Genomic DNA, 16,264 nt, shown 5'->3' on the forward strand with positions numbered 1-16,264 from the left:
AAAATACAAGCATTGCAGCGGGGAGTAGACGAAGCATTAGAAATACATAAAATAATATAAAAAGAAAATAATTAAAATGATTAAAAACAGGCAACAGTCTAGATCAATTAAAAGGTAGGAATGGAGTGATTTGAGTATTCAGATAAATAATGGAGTGAAAGACAGTTCAGTTCCACTGAAACGTTAAAATGTACCAGTGGGACAGACTGGAGAGAAGTCGTATCTATTATTTTTGCAGTGATACACGATATACAGGGAACTACTGAGCAAGGACGTTATAATGATGATAATAATAATAATAATCAGATTACTAAAAATTGCATGGCTCTAATATGTTTTTGCAATGGACTACGTTTACATTATAGCGCATTTAGCTGTTTGCCCTTAAGTAGCCCATTTGAGAACATTTATTCAGTCGTTTGTACCATAGACATTATGGTTTGTACAGTCACAAATCTCTCACTTCCGGCTTTATTTTGGAAAATTACACCCGGAAGTAGTTTAGCCAGAGCAGGTAGCGCAAGCTAACGTCGCATCTTGATCGTTTGACAACATTCGCTGTCTTCTCTGTCAGAGCACAAACATGTAAAATACATTTAACGTTGAGTGAATTGCGTCGGCTGCAGATTGATTTGATCAGAGACAGTTTAATGGTGACCGTAAGTTCAGCAGAGGTGAAAAAAAAGAAAAAAGGAAACGGCTAATTTGCTGATGGACATGTTAACGAGCGTTTTCGTTTTGCCGTCGTGTTGCTAGTTTGCCGTGAGTATGGACATGTAGCTAAAGTTCAAGAGTTTTTATTTGTTAAATATCAGGGTACTTTTTCTATGCCTGGCCGTGTAATTGTATGCTCCAAGAGGGAACTGAGCAGTTCTCAGTTCACACCCCGCAGGCCTTGGTGTGTGTTTGTTTTCTCATTTGAAACATCGGTAGGATCTTTGCACTAGTTTGCTACACAAGTCGAAGAAACGCTGTGATAAGACTAACTTACATGCGATAAGAGTGAACGCAGACGGAGCGTTATAATGAGTTTCTTTGGTTTTGGACAAAGTGCCGAGATCGATGTAGTCCTCAATGACGCTGAAACGAGGAAGAAGGCAGAACACAAGACCGAGGATGGGAAGAAAGACAAATACTTTCTTTTCTACGATGGTGAGACTGTCAGTGGGAAGGTGAATGTTACTCTGAAGAACCCCGGGAAGAGGCTGGAGCACCTCGGCATCAAAATTGAGTTTGTCGGCCAAATAGGTGGGTAGACACGCAGACACGTGTTGACCAATCGGTTTACTCTACTGAACAGGAATTCTGAGGATTCTTCGTGTAGATTGCAGACAAACTTGCTTCATAGCCGTCTGTGAGACATTTCTGGTGCGTGAAGGCAAGTTTAGTTTATTTGCAGAAGGCATGCAAGGCATTCAGAGGAGAGGCAAAGGAAACAAAAAAACTACAGTGCAAAATATAACTGAATTGCTCCAGATTGAGTTAGATCAAGACAGTAGTTTAACAGGGGGAAAGAAGAAGAGAAGAGGTGTCAACAGGTCTAGCCTACACACGAGGCCTAACAAATAAATAGTGCTTTATTGTGCATACAGGTTGGTGGGATGAGATGGATCGTAATCAAACTTTTGATAAACAGGAAAGCTCAACACAAGCTCCACATTATTCCACATTACTTTTTTTCTTAAGACTCCAATAGCTGTTTTTTTTACTACAAGAACTTTGCCAAGGGGACTCTGGGCTTTTAGAGGGTTCTAGTCCCTGCCCCTCTTTATATTCACGGTAGGAATCAGACTAAATAAAGTGCCAGTGAGAAGTTTTTTCCTTAGAATTGCCCTGGAGATTGTACTTTTGAAGAGTAACTGGCACTTTCTGGGCGAGGCTCGCTGTGTCTTTTTAGCTTTAGCTTTCACACGTAAACAAACCCAGCTAATCGTACCCGTTTCAGTCATTTGGGGGAAGAGACACGATGCCAACCGTGGCGAAAGAACGAGCTGGAGAATGAATGAAAAGAGGGGGCGGCAAATGAATGTGAGAGCAAAAAACAGGAGACGTGAACGGTTATTTTTTTGATTGTTTTACTGCAGCTGTGTTTTAGATGCATCCACATTTGATTTCCATATAAATTTGTTGAATTTGGCCCAAGTCACCCGAACCACACCAGAGATGTTTAATTTTCTGCAACAGTTTTAGGAAGCAGGCTTGAGAATCTTTTCCTTTCGTTCATCAAACACAGCATTTCTTTGAGAGCTTGTCTTTGAGCTTGATTTTTATGAATATATTAACAATAATAGGGCGTTTGTAAAGGTAACGCATCTGAGGCCCCCCACACGACTTTTTTATTTTGAGCCTCTTCGCATTAACTTAGAGGAGAATAGCAACATCTTTATACAATATCTCAAAGTACTTCAACATCATTGGTGGGTAAAAGTAAAGAAGACAAAGAGGAGAGGATCCAGGTCCTTCCATCCAACAACATTCACTGTCCCATCAGGGACAACGTTGCTCTGTGAAGTGAAGCTTTCTCTTCAGGATTTAACAGTTTCCTTAAACACAAAGAATTAACGATCTTTTTTAACGTATTATTATTCTATTTTCTTCTCCATTTCAACATGATGTCCAGTTTTATTGTAAATACATTTTTATATTTCATACACTTTCTTTCACTGCTATTAAATTTCCATTCAACGTTAGATTAAATAAAACTGTCCGTTTCTTCACTTCTGGGTACATTTAATGCTAAATGTTGCTGTGGAATTCTTCCGACTGAACTCTTTCTCATCTCTGTTTTCTAGAGTTGTATTACGACAGAGGAAACCACCATGAGTTTGTTTCCCTGGTGAAAGATCTTGCGAGACCTGGAGAAATAACTCAGTCACAGACTTTCGACTTTGAGTTCACTCATGTTGAAAAACCCTACGAGTCCTACACAGGCCAGAATGTCAAGCTAAGGCAAGTATGATTATTGACTCTGCTTTATAGGCGGTGAGATGTGGGACTGTAAGAGTCACTTTTTAACCTGCCTGTCATGTGAGTTACATTTAAACTGCATGTTTGACCCCTGATGTGAGCTACTTTTCACCTGCAACATGAACTTTTGTCGAGCTGGATGCCAAGTGTGTGTTTGTTCGACTTTCAGATATTTTCTTCGTGCCACGGTGATCAGAAGACTAAATGACATCAGTAAAGAGATGGACATTGTGGTCCACACGCTGAGCACCTACCCCGAGCTCAACTCCTCCATCAAGATGGAAGTTGGAATTGAGGACTGCCTCCACATTGAGTTTGAGTATAACAAATCCAAGTAAGGCTGGCTAGGATGCAACAAACTGTTATTTTCCACGCAGCGTTCTGAGCAGAGAAAGTTCATCTGACAGTCTCAGAGCCAAATGAAGTGGGATCTCCAGTTTGTTGGTTTGAGTTGATGAGTCTTAAAAAAAAAAAAAACTTTCAACAATATATGTTTAAATTGTATTGATTGTATAGCCATAGCTGTTTTATCAATAGATCAACAATCGAAATTGCGAGTTTTACATTGATTATTCAGTTCCCCAATTAACCGCTTCATGTAGTAAGTCCTGCCTTTAGGGCACTTTTCAAAACTGAGGTAATAAAATGTTTTTGAAGAAAGAAAAATCAATCAATCAGTATATATACATTCCCCTGAATTAAATTGGTCTCTTTCACACACACCCCATTTTGGAGCAGAAACACCTGAAAATTCGTACCCAAATTAAAGCGACAATAGCTTCTGAACCTTTATGGCTGACCGCTCGAAGAATATGTCAACTCCTTAAATTTGTTGTGAAATCAGAAAATGTGAGATGGTTAAACTTTATTTCTAAAGTATGTAAATATGGTTGATTTTCCACCCATCTAAAAAAAAAAAAGAAATTTTAGTCTTTATAACTGGCTTAATCTGTTGAGGCAAACTGTGGGCACACTATCCGTGAGCACCCGCCGCAGATCTGTTGGCGATATCACCAAACACGAAGCCTGGCGTCACCAAAGCAAAGGGTAAATGTGAACTACACCGTAACCTTTTAGATCATTTTCAGTTTCCAAAGAACATTATCAACATGCGCAGACCAAAATACCTCTGAATACAGTCTAATAGACGAGTTTGGCCTGACCGTATCAAACCTGCTCCACATGGATCTGATTGGCAAGTGGAAATGTGTCTGAGTTGGAGGGGATGCCAGATGCATTCTGTAGGTGCAAATTAAGCATGTGCTCTTAGATTGATCTGATTTCCAAGCAGTAAAGTATGACAGTTTTACCTTGTTCTTAAACTATTTTTCATGGAAAAAGTTCAGGCTGAGCTGAAAAAAGGATGCCAAACGATCGATGGAAGCCCTGAAGCAGCTGAAACTCAAAAACCTCAAACGTACCGCTTGTTTTCGTTGTTACCGCAAATCTTATTTCAGTGGGCATTACTGTGTCGATAATGAATTCCACCAATACAAAATATACCTTTTGACCTTTGACTTGTAAGATTGGGTTTGTGTGATCATGTATCTCTCGCCTCGGACATTTGGTAAGACCTGAATACAGCAGTTGTTGCAGCTGTGGACACTTAGCGCAAAATCCGTAAGGAATTAAAGAAAGTTTTTAAAAAACCGAGAAGATGAGGAACCCCTTTAATCCTCAGATATGTTCATGTTTAGTGACGTAGTGCGTCCACATAGATTAAAAGAGGGACTCGTCCTCTGTGAGTTTCTAGAGTTGCAGTACCAATGCAGTATTTTGCTTTTGCAGTGTGAGGCTGATCATAGTTTTAGATGCTACTCACTGGGAGGATGTTAGGCATCCTGACAGCGGAGAAACCATATGCTCCTCTCTTTTCTGACAGATACCATCTGAAGGATGTTATTGTGGGAAAAATATATTTCCTGCTGGTGAGGATTAAGATAAAGCACATGGAGATTGACATCATCAAACGTGAGACAACGGGCACCGGCCCGAGCGTGTACCACGAAAACGACACTATTGCCAAGTACGAGATCATGGATGGAGCACCAGTCAGGGGTAAACGCCACTTATTCATTATCACGTTACAAAATGTCAAACACAAAACTAGTTGTTCTTCAGTCGTAAATACGGTCCAACCTTGCGCAATGGTTTTTATTTATTTATTTATTTATTTATTTATTCTATTAGGGGAGTCCATTCCCATTCGATTATTTCTGGCTGGATATGATCTGACTCCCACCATGCGAGACATCAACAAGAAGTTCTCTGTGCGCTACTACCTGAACCTGGTGCTGATTGATGAGGAGGAGAGACGCTACTTCAAACAGCAGGTGAGAGATGGCGTTCCAAGCAAAAACCTGATGACATTCTCTAAGAATAGGCATTGGGTAGACCAAAGACAATTTAAGGTGGAATCAGGCATGTAGAAAGAGTGAATGACTTAAAGCGAGTGGTTCTAGTCAAATTTAATTTAACGCTTGCTGGCGCGTACACACTGTTTCCTGTTGGCATAAACTGATTAGTCATTAACCTCGAAAAAACATTTGTTCCACCACATGGAGGTGGATCGATTTATAAAATTGATCCTCTGAAGCCCATTGAATTTTTTTTTAACTCATGTCAACTGAAAATGAGTCTACCAGCGCCTCTGATCAATATGAACCGTCGGAGTGTTGGTCCAGTTCTAATGCACTGTCCGTGAAAGAGACACACCCTGCAGATGCTAATAAAAAGGAGATGATGTTACACTTTAAATGCTGCATTTAGTTTATTTTTTAAAGACTCGTCTCACAGATAAATTCTAAGCTGCTGTGATGTGTTAGAAACATAGTTTCAACACAACACAACTGCTATAATATTACTATTAATATACAATCATTGTAAATATTTTTAATTTTTTTTTAGCTACTTGACTAATTTGAATTTCCCCCATTGGGGGATGAATAAAGTATTTTTCTATTCTATTGATATTATATAGTAGCTGCATGTTGTCTGTGCTAGAGCTGCCACAGTAACATCTGTGTCATCACTGGTACACTCTGGTTTTCTGTCGCTATGCAGTTGTGCACCCTGATGGAGAATGCTTTGACTCCCACTGTAGTCACAACCAGTGGTGTTCTGCTGCATAATAGATGAAACTGCATCATAATGGAGGTTAGCCTTTCTCTGTTGTTGAGAGGTAGAAAGCAATGATCGGCAACCATTTAAACCCTATATTAAAAGTGATATGTTTAAAGAAAAAAAAAAAAGGGGACACGTGTGCGTCACTGCTAATTTTAACAGCACTCGAGCTGTTTTCTCACATGAACACTGGAGATGTTACGGAAGTGGGCGCAAACAGTTTGTGTCCAGGCCTTTTCTGCAGTTGCTCCTCACTAATGTGCATCACGGCGGGAGATTTACAGCTGGAGATGCGCTCTCACAGCGTGAAATGAGAGGGCGCTGGCGGAGCGCCGGTCTGTGACGCGCAGGCGGCAGGACATGATTCAAATGGTACGCTGTGGAAATGGCTGTTTTCTTCCACGAGAAAATCTTGTTTTTTTTATATTTAACACATTGCCACCTGAAGGCTTGAAGATTGCAGTGAGTTAATGTTTTCACCTTTTTTTTTTTTCTTTTCTTTTCTATAAGGTTGTTTAGAGTTTTGTCTGGATTCACTGAGTTGTCTAATTTTTCTGCGTAACATATGACGAGACCTCCAGTTAATACGTTGAATAGCAAAGAAGAAAGAAGAGTGAACTCGTCTCCACTATTCGCTGAAATGCTCTTTTCGTAGCCATCATTGACCTGGCTACGAAAGCATTGCGGGCGTCAAGTATAAAATGAGCATTTATTACTCAAAAAAACAGTTTGATATGATGTTTACGTACGGCTGGTAAATCTAGGACAAAACGACTGTTTCTTCTTGAGCCGTTAATTATCATCGCTCACTAAGCTTTCACGGATATAAGGAGACACAAAATCATCAACACACACAGATTTAAACCTCCAATCCTTTTATTGCTTCCACCCTTGCAGGAAATCACACTGTGGAGGAAAGGAGATGTGGTGAGGAAGAGCATGTCTCACCAGGCCGCCATCGCCTCCCAGAGGTTCGAGGGCTCGGCTGCTTCAGAGAGCGCGCTGGAACAGGCTGCGAGGGAGGAGAGCGGCTAGAGCCGCCGCCCTCCTCTCACAAGACTCGTCGGCATCCGCGCCAGATTGGCGGCGATACCCGTCAACTGTGCAACATCTGGCGAGGCAGCTGTTTTAGCTGTAGCCGCTGCTGGTGAAAGGAGGAAGAAGGGAGACCAACACACACGCACACACTAACACTGTGTGTGAACTATGAAACCGTTTGCATGGGGCGTTCAGAGCAGCTTCAGGCTGCTGGTCCTGTCCTTCTTCATTCACGCGTTTTGTGTTTCTGTACGAGAATCAAACTAATCACCTGTCGCGACGTCTGCTGAGTAAGATCATATGAAATTTCTTTCAAGCATTTTCAAGCCTTGTTTGTTACATTCTAACGCTTTTGGGATTAATTGATTTCTGGTCTCTTTATTATTACAAATGATTTATCATGAGATTTCAAACAGGCCAACCTGACATTCCACATTTAATGAATCCATTCCTAACATTGATGTAGGGTCAAAAAAAGAGAGGTAACTTTGCACTGGTTTATCTTGCTGAACACGCTTTCTCTCTGTGGTGTTTGAACAAAAATGTTGGAGTTAGAAACTGGAATATTTAGTTCCTATTTGAGTAGGACGCCTAAAGTATTATCCCACCTTCTTCTTTTTTTTTTTATTTCAAAAACATGTAAATAAGACCAGTTCAACCTGTTATCCTGTTCTAGCTTGTATACAATGAATATCCAGTACGCAGTGCTACAAAATGACTTTTAATGTCCATGTGCTTTACCTCAGCATTCCAGTGGTGTTAGGGGACGGTGTCAAAGTGTTTTTATCAAGGTCTGATCCTACAGAGTCTTCTCTATCCTCGATATTAAAGACTTGAAAAGTTGTGCCTATGTTGTGTAATAAGCAAGTTAAATCTTCCTGCCTCTAACATGATTTTAGCCTTTTAACCAGAGAAAAATGACAGTAGAACTATATCTTTTGCAAAATGCTAATCAATAACTCCTTGTTCCATGAAGTCCAATAAATTGATGCCAAATGGAAAAACCTCCGCTGTTGTTGTTTCAAAAAAATGAGGGAATGTGTTGACATGTCACGATGAGCCTGAGCACAAATGTAAAAGCAATGAAAGTGTAGTTCTTTTTTTTTTTAAACATTCTTGAAGTTCTCACCAAGTTTAACGATGCGACACACTGATAATTTTAATTAAAGAAATATCCATTTTTAACATTTACAACTGCGGCTATAAGATGACAACGAAATTAGATCTGGCATTCTGGAAGAAGTTATTCTTTGAATGTACGTTTGTAGCAGACTATACAACATCATTGGTACTGTTGCAGATCAATCGAGGTGCATTGTGAGTTTTTTTTAAATATATTCGCAGAATCCCACGCTGATGGTTTCTATCATAATGAGAAGGAACAGCAGAACAGTGACACAAACAGTGAGGTCCTGCACTCAATTGCAGATGGAAAAACTTCAGTGGATGTTGAGCCTTTCAGCAGTGGTTACTATGGTAATAAGAAAAAGCCTGTTGTTGCAGTTACATGCACAGCTACAGTTACAGCTTGACTGGACCATTTAACAGTTTACACGCACGGGATCAGAATCAGGTTGTTGACTTATATCTGATGTTGCGACACTGGATTATGTGAGAAAACATTCAAGACACTCGACAGCGTCCTCCGTGGGAGATCATTATACTTGTACGAAGAGCCGAACTCACTGCACAGACACGGTCTTCTTTACTTGAAAGTTGATTTTGTCTGACGATGCTGCTGTTATAAAGTCAAGGTTTTATTAGAGCAGAGCGACAGTCTGGAGATGCTTGGATACCTCATCTAAATGGGCTGATTTTCAGGGAAGCTTTTGGCCGTCTGACAAAAGAAACAAGAAAATATGTGAATGAGAGCGGCTTTAATGGTACTTCTGCTTCACTATTTATGTTTGTATAAAGGACACAACTTTGGAGCATGTACACAGCCAGTAGGCTCTTTTTAGACTAGTTTAACGTATACATGCAGGAGTAAAAGCTACAGCCACATTATCTGGGTGAGTTTGGAGAAGCTTTGTCAAACCAGTATGTTCACATAGATTTTTAAAAGTGTCTCAGGCTGTATTGTCCATACGTACTTTAGATGAAACAAAAAGTTCTTTGATGCCACTTCGGTATTACTGCTGACACCACGATAAAAAGACACTGTCATCAGTTTTTGACACAGAGATGCAGCACAGAAATGACCCCCAAACACTTGGTTCAGATCCGCAGGGAATATCTTGGAATAAACTTTGACAGCCTCCATACGTCAGAAAATGCAACGCCAGCTCCTCACGTCTCTGACAGACGCATGGACAGCCACTCCTGAGAATCAGGTCAGAAGAGGAGCTGTGTCATGGCTGCTGGTGCGAGTGGACCAAAGTAAAGTAAAGATATGTTTCATGGCTGATATCAAAGTTCTGGTAAGACAATATTTTGTTGTTACCAAATAGATGGATAGAATTGCCCAACATTCACTGACTATCCTTCCAAATGTGATTTTGCAACATTTTCAGACCCCGAAATTATGACTAACACAATGATCATAACATAACAAAAACAAGTCAAATTAGTTGCTGTGTTGTTACAGCTGGTGCCAGCAGAAAGCATGTTTATAACTTAAAGAGCTCACATGGTTAAAAAGAAAGACTTCAACACACAGAATTAGTCACTTTTAAACTAAATTATTTGCAGCTAAACTTTAAACATAGTGCAGTCACCACTGCATTTTTCACCATTGAGGTAGCCGTCAGCTTCCTCCGTACATGAAATCTGTGCAGGAACACCATCTGAAAACTTCTGAGACATCTTTCTGTTCACTTTATCAGACCTTCACCGGCGAGTGAGCACAGCAGGGTTGTGGCGATTCCTTGAATTATAAACTGACAGTACTGAGTTTGGCAGGAAGTCAAACACCTTTCATGTTCCCACTTCGCACAGATGAAGCTTACTGGGGAACTTCCCAGAGCGCTGAATGTCACAACACTTTCTAATGTTTTAACAAGCTGTGCGAAGCTGTGATAACAGTTTTAATCTGTAGTTCACAAACTGTGAGATGATTAGTGTCAGTACAACACGGCCAGTCAGATTACAGATTATGTCGCACCACTGCGACGCATCCACTTCCTACAGTTTAAACGTTGTTTTTCTTTCCAACAAAAGGAAGCTGACAAAATCAATTTAGGTCCTAATAAACACATTTTTAATATTATTAGCATAAAAGAATACAACAGTTACATTCCACATAACCACTAGTTTGATGGTAGATGTCTCTCTCCAATGATTTCACTGCGGCACGAAGAAAATCTTCACAAAGGCTCTTTGTCCTCCAGGCTCAGGATGAAGTTGAACTCCTCTGGGGAGAGATGAAAAAAAAAAACCCTGATCACAGCTGGGCAGCATGACAAAGCGGGGCGGCCGGCTCTTACATACCAGAGGCGAGGGGCTGGACAGAGAGCCTGGCCCTCGTAAAAAGTGCCATGTCCTTCAGAGGCCCCCCACTGGCGCGATGCTGCAGGTGGTACTTCTTCAGCTCCGACAGAGGAAGAAAACGCTTCATCATTCTCTGATACCGAACATCTACCTGAGAGGAGGAAGCGAGTTCAGCCTGTGAAGCCTCATCCTCATTATGCGTTAACACGTGCTCGGTTTACCATGCTCCACTTGGGGTTGTCTGGTTTGCTGGATGCGTCATAATGGACATCTTTCTTGTCAAACTGAGTGTGGTCCACATATGCTTCCTTCACAATCTGGACAAGGAAACATGGCTCAATATCAAGCCTGTTCAGAGGTTTATCTTAATGAAGGAAGAGTGACTCACCTTCATGATTCCTGCAATCCCTGGGTCCTTGCAGTTGCTGTGGTAAAAGAAAGCCAGCTGCTCTCCTTTCATCTGCCTCATGAAGTTGCGAGCCTGCAGGTGACAGGCTGAGCAAATCAATTCTGCTCTTGACTGATTTATGACAAAATGGTGGTGGCAATATACCCAGGCTCCGCCCTCGCAGTGACGCAACACCTTCGGCTCTGCTACACTTACTCAGGCCAACTGCTCATTCAGGTGGATTCGAGTTCCCGAAAAAATGGGAACTCCACCCACTTTGTCGGGAAGCAATCAACTTTGAGCAGCGCCAACCAAGGCGGGTTCAAGGTAGTGACGTGGTTGAACTGCCACTCAACCCATGGATTGTACACGGAAGCGCTTCATTCAATATCAACATGGAGCAGCATCAAGCTTTTGACACTGCTGTAGATGCTGTAATGAAAGTGTTCGACGGGAGATTCTCGTTAAAAATCGAGCAAAGAACAGCCCTTGAATCGTTTCTTGACAGGAAAGACGTTTTCGCCTGGCTTGCTCCCTACTGGCTTTGGTAAGAGTTTAATCTACCAGTTAGCCCCACTGGTAGCTAAATCATACGTCAGAGGAAAGAGTGGTGTGATTGGCTTAAGCTTAGGCACAGCCTTTTCTGGCCTCAACCAGTAGCAACCCGAGGGAGGCGGGTTGACCAGGCCATTTCGAATCGTATTCGTTATGGTCTTGGTCAGACCAGAATCTCGAAGAGATTTGAAAGTCTATGTTAATCAGGCTAGTGGCAATAAGCTAAGAAAAGCATTTTTTGGTGTAGTGCTGAGTTGGTCCCCTGTATTCTGATGAACGTTTTGTGGCTGTACCTGATAGTTGCGGACGCCGTCCCAGCAGCTAGTCTGATCAGGCAGAGCCTTCAGATCTTCTATGCCAAACTGCAGAATGAAGAGAGATAGTCACACAGGAGCCATCCATTTTTAGCGTTAAAGAAGAGGCCGCGCCGCTTTGTACCTTCACATCGATGCCGTTCTCAAAACGGCTCTCGGGCTCAGACTTCATCAGCCAGAGGCTGTGGTCTGCAGAGCCTGCCGACTTAGAGCCCTCCTCGTTTTTCCCGACAGAAGCTACAGCTTTTCTCTTCTTGCCAGCCGCAGAAGCCGTTTCCCCAAAGTCATGTTTGCCTGCAAGGTCCCGGCAGCCATTAGAAAAACCGTCAGACAAGACGTTTAACGGAGGATTTTATCTGCTTACCTGAACTTGCAGTTGTTTTAGTCACTCTGGCCTTTTTCTTTGGTGGCATCACTCTCTGTCTGTAAAGATCCACAGGTTTAAGTGCTGAGATATCAAATTAAGCCAAGTATCTTTGCTCTGCCTGTAACTCGTATCTATTTCTGTTGCGACATTTGCAATCATTATTTCATAGAGGATTTTTTTTTTTTAATTCACACTGCACACTGTCATGCCACAGTTTTTTTAAACAAAGTGCAGTTTCAAGCATCTTATTAGCATCTGAATTGTGGATTTAGGCTGTTTCATGTCTTCAGTCTCTTCATGTCATCGAACCAATAAATCTAAATGAATGAATGTATATATATGAAGATCAGTAGCTTCGGTTTTTCTTGAGAGTAGTCTATTCAACTTCATTAACATTTTGAAGACTTTAATTTGTGCATGCAGTGTTTTTTGTCCAGATTTTTTAAATCAGTAATAACAGATCCAATGATAGAAAACTCAATCAGCTCTGTCGGTTTTGGCCGTACTTGCTGCACCATATCATACCAAAACGAACAAGGTTTTTGAAATGTTTTCTAAAGCAAGAGGAAATGGCCTTTCTTAATATCCATTGTAGCCAGTTCATAAAGAGCATCACAGACTGAAGCAACATGCAGCTAAAGAAAGCTGACATCGCGTGGCAGACGGTAGTAAAGTAAACTCAACGCACCTAACGTTACAGTTACGCCTTAAAAAACAACTCTGATGTGTAGCTAAAGCTCAAAGCCATACCTTCAACGAGACAGTCCACCAGGGCATCAAATCCCGCGAAAAGCCCACAACATGTGACGTCAACAAACTTATCGGTGCGCTTAATTCTTTTACCGGCTTCCGCCGTTATCTGTTAGCTAACACCATTGGCAAAAAAACGTTACGCGTACGTAACTGCCCCGGCCACACTGACACGCGGAAGCATGTTAGTTAGCTGTTTTTATAAATGAAACATTTATATTTACAGGAAATTTAGCAGCTTAATGTTTTGTAGCTAATAACAGTATCTGTACCAATTACAATGACGTTGCACAAATTTGACATTAAATATGTCTGCACAGACGTACCGGAAGATATTCTATTATTACTTTTCATCTGTAAAAATGTTGCTTGGCTGAGATGTTTCTCCCACTGGAGCATAAGCAACGAAAGACTCGGATCCAGGAGTGCCGATGTGTTCTGTCGATTTGTGCTAAGCTTCGTCGAGAAATGCTACCGATAGGCGTGTCTATCGATTCAAGCTACCCTATCAAAAAAATGCTACTTTATGGTTTTCTACCTCTGTATATCAAATAAAGTCATAAAGTAAGTGTTTTTGTCTCTCATGTGTTTAATTATAAAAAGTGTAATGTAATTGATTTATTTAAGAGGGTAGCATATTTTGATCACCTCACTGCTACTGTAGGATGAATGTTCATAACATTTTCTAATCAATATTTAAGAGGGTAACACATTTTGATAGTCCTGCCTTTGAGATTCCTGGCTGTTTGCAATGTTGTCTGCTGCTTTTGAATTTGCAATCTTCATTGCCTTTTGTTGTTCCTGAACTACCTCATCACACTTGTTTGCATCCGGTAGAACTACAGTGGAAAGCTGAAATGAAAAAAATATAAATAATGTTACTTGAATACAAAAGTAAAAAATTACATGACTTTGGTGCTACTGCATAAACAGGTAGGTTTGTCTATTAATTTGCACCAAACTAAAAAAAATGCAAGGCTACGTTAAGGTTTTATAGCTCTGTATATACAGTAAAAGGCATAATATTTAATACTCTCAGAAGCCCATTAAACTTATTCATGTAATACTAATCACCTCAATGTCACTGTATGATTAATGGCAGCATATTAGGACATGTCATTTTTACAGTTTTAATCACGCTTCCACTCAATGCACAAGTGCAGAAGCACTTTTCGATAGGTTGGACAAATTGACAAAACATCCCACAGCCCATAAAAATCATGTCCACAAAATATCATGACTATAGCATAAGCTGAGCACAAGTCATAGATGAAATACCCCAAACAACCTTACACTAGGGGTGTGAGATTTTAAAAAAGAAACTCAAAGAAACAAACTTACCGGAATGTCAACAGTAACCTGGGAGGGGATAACTGGCTCTCGTCCATACATCAACATAAACGGCGTATGTTTTGTCGTTGTATGGATTTTTGAGCGCAGAGAAAACAGTGTTGCCTCCAAGAACACGTCCCAGTTGTCCCGCCTCTCATTTACCAGCTTTATGAGGGCTCTAAGATGTGAAATTAAGCAAGATAAACCAACAATTTAGTGCCACACGTATCACACCTATCATCCACTGCATACAACATGCAGTGCAGAGTACAAACAGCTTTTTTACCTGTATTTAAACAGGTGAATCAATTAAGAACAATTTTTCATTTACATTCACGAAAAAGCTCTGGGCTTTACAAAAACCTGATAAATAAACTTACCGTTTGATATTGTGGTTGGTCTTCACATCCAGGCCATTTGTTCGAGGATGATAGACCGCAGTGACACTTCTTTCAATGCCTAAAATCTTGCAGAGGCTTCTGTTCAGCTGAAATAACAGGAATTATTAAAAAAAACAAAAAACAGAAACAAACACAACCCCAAAAAGTTGCTAATTCAGGATTGTACAGGCACATACATCATTAACAAAGTCCCTTCCCTCGTCTGAAAGAATTCTTTTCGGGCAACCATGTCTGTATATAATTGAGCAAATATGGCGTCCCACTTCTGCTGCAGTCTTTGTCTTCATTGGAAATGCCTCTACCCATTTTGAAAAATAGTCTGTAGCTGTGAGGATGTATTGAAACCCGTCCCCAGTTTTTGGTAAGGGCCCTTTTAAATCCATTCCCACCAGCTCCCAGACAGCAGACACCTATGAAGTAAAACAAAATTACTTTCAGTTCCAGATTGAGGAAATTTACAGTGTTGTACCACAATCAAACCGAACAATAAATACAAGCAAGCAATATAAACAAGAGGGGATACAAAACCTGGATAATTTTAAGAAGACAATGTATTCAAGAATAATATAAGCAGGAGATAATACAAAAAACTGCATAGAAAGAGTAGTTAGAGAAATGTTGGTTTGGCACTTTAATGACAGTATACTAAATAAGAGTGTTACTACAGGTCTACCGAGTTACCTTTATGCACTGTAGTGGATCTGAAGTTGCCAAGGGTTTTCCAACCGTCTGGCACTTGTCACATTCCAGCACCTTCAATAATTAACATTTATATAGCTTAATAAAAGTTAAAAGACATAAATAACAAAAATAGAATACAAACTTGAGAGAACATACCCAGATATCAATGTCAATGCTCATCCCTTTCCAGTAAAATCTGGAGCAAATGGCACTTCTAGTTTTAATTATGCCAGAATGCCCCCCCATTGGTGTACTGTGAAATTCCTTGAAAATCTTTTGGGCATCTTCTTTTGATCTGATGGCCCTCTTCTGTCCAACAAAGAGCTCATCACCTGAAGTGAAAATTAATTAAAAAAAAATAAAATCATTACAGATGAATCCATGTACCGCAATAGCTACATTTGAATGCATTTCAGATACTCACCCCTGAGTGTGAATTTTTTGCTGTACCTTCTGAGGTTCTGTCTCTGGGACTTACTATACCCTTCTGGGTATAGTCCCTCAGAAAGGTACTTGTGAACTGCAGTCCAGTTTTCTTCCATTCCTAAAAACAGCATCGCTGTTATTAATCAATGTTTTTATATAGAAGAGAAAATTGTGTATTTATTGTGAGAGAGAAAAGCCGCTGCCTCGTGGATAATGTAACTTTCATAGGCGCCTTCCACTTATTCAACATGCTCAAATATGCGTCATATTTCAGACACCTGTGCATGTTAAGCTGCCTGCTTGTTAATACGATAAGTGTTTTATTACTTTGCATGTCTTCCAAAAGAGAAAATAATCAGGATTTTGAGGATGTTACTCACCGCTACAGACCAGCTAAGACGCAGGGTAGCAAAACATTATGGGCGTGAAAACGAAACAGAAAATCGGCTCGGCGCATGCGCGCCCATGCGTAAAACCACAAAGTAGCATTTCT

General features: G+C 40.6%; 2 protein-coding genes across 2 annotated transcripts; one reads left to right on the top strand and one right to left on the bottom strand.

Moving 5' to 3' along the window:
• The first annotated feature begins 478 nt into the window (after window positions 1-478).
• LOC142388214 (vacuolar protein sorting-associated protein 26B-like) lies at window positions 479-8,132 on the top strand. Its single transcript, XM_075473228.1, has 6 exons — window positions 479-1,248; window positions 2,793-2,949; window positions 3,137-3,301; window positions 4,850-5,025; window positions 5,158-5,300; window positions 6,988-8,132. The coding sequence occupies exons 1-6, from the start codon at window positions 1,026-1,028 to the stop codon at window positions 7,123-7,125; spliced, it is 1,002 nt and encodes a 333-aa protein (XP_075329343.1). The 5' UTR covers window positions 479-1,025; the 3' UTR covers window positions 7,126-8,132.
• A 2,172-nt stretch (window positions 8,133-10,304) lies between these two features.
• Window positions 10,305-16,199, bottom strand: LOC142388215 (uncharacterized). Its single transcript, XM_075473229.1, has 15 exons — window positions 16,152-16,199; window positions 15,770-15,889; window positions 15,502-15,677; window positions 15,346-15,417; window positions 14,841-15,074; window positions 14,644-14,750; window positions 14,273-14,441; window positions 13,659-13,783; window positions 12,179-12,237; window positions 11,939-12,108; window positions 11,794-11,862; window positions 10,946-11,038; window positions 10,779-10,874; window positions 10,558-10,708; window positions 10,305-10,480 (listed from the first exon to the last, which is right to left on the bottom strand). Exons 2-15 carry the CDS (start codon window positions 15,885-15,887, stop codon window positions 10,434-10,436), a joined length of 1,686 nt encoding a protein of 561 aa, XP_075329344.1. The 5' UTR covers window positions 15,888-15,889; window positions 16,152-16,199; the 3' UTR covers window positions 10,305-10,433.
• Between the last annotated feature and the right edge of the window lie 65 nt (window positions 16,200-16,264).

The sequence above is a fragment of the Odontesthes bonariensis genome, chromosome 9, assembly GCF_027942865.1.
Source record: "Odontesthes bonariensis isolate fOdoBon6 chromosome 9, fOdoBon6.hap1, whole genome shotgun sequence".
NCBI classification, from domain to species: Eukaryota; Metazoa; Chordata; class Actinopteri; order Atheriniformes; family Atherinopsidae; genus Odontesthes; species Odontesthes bonariensis.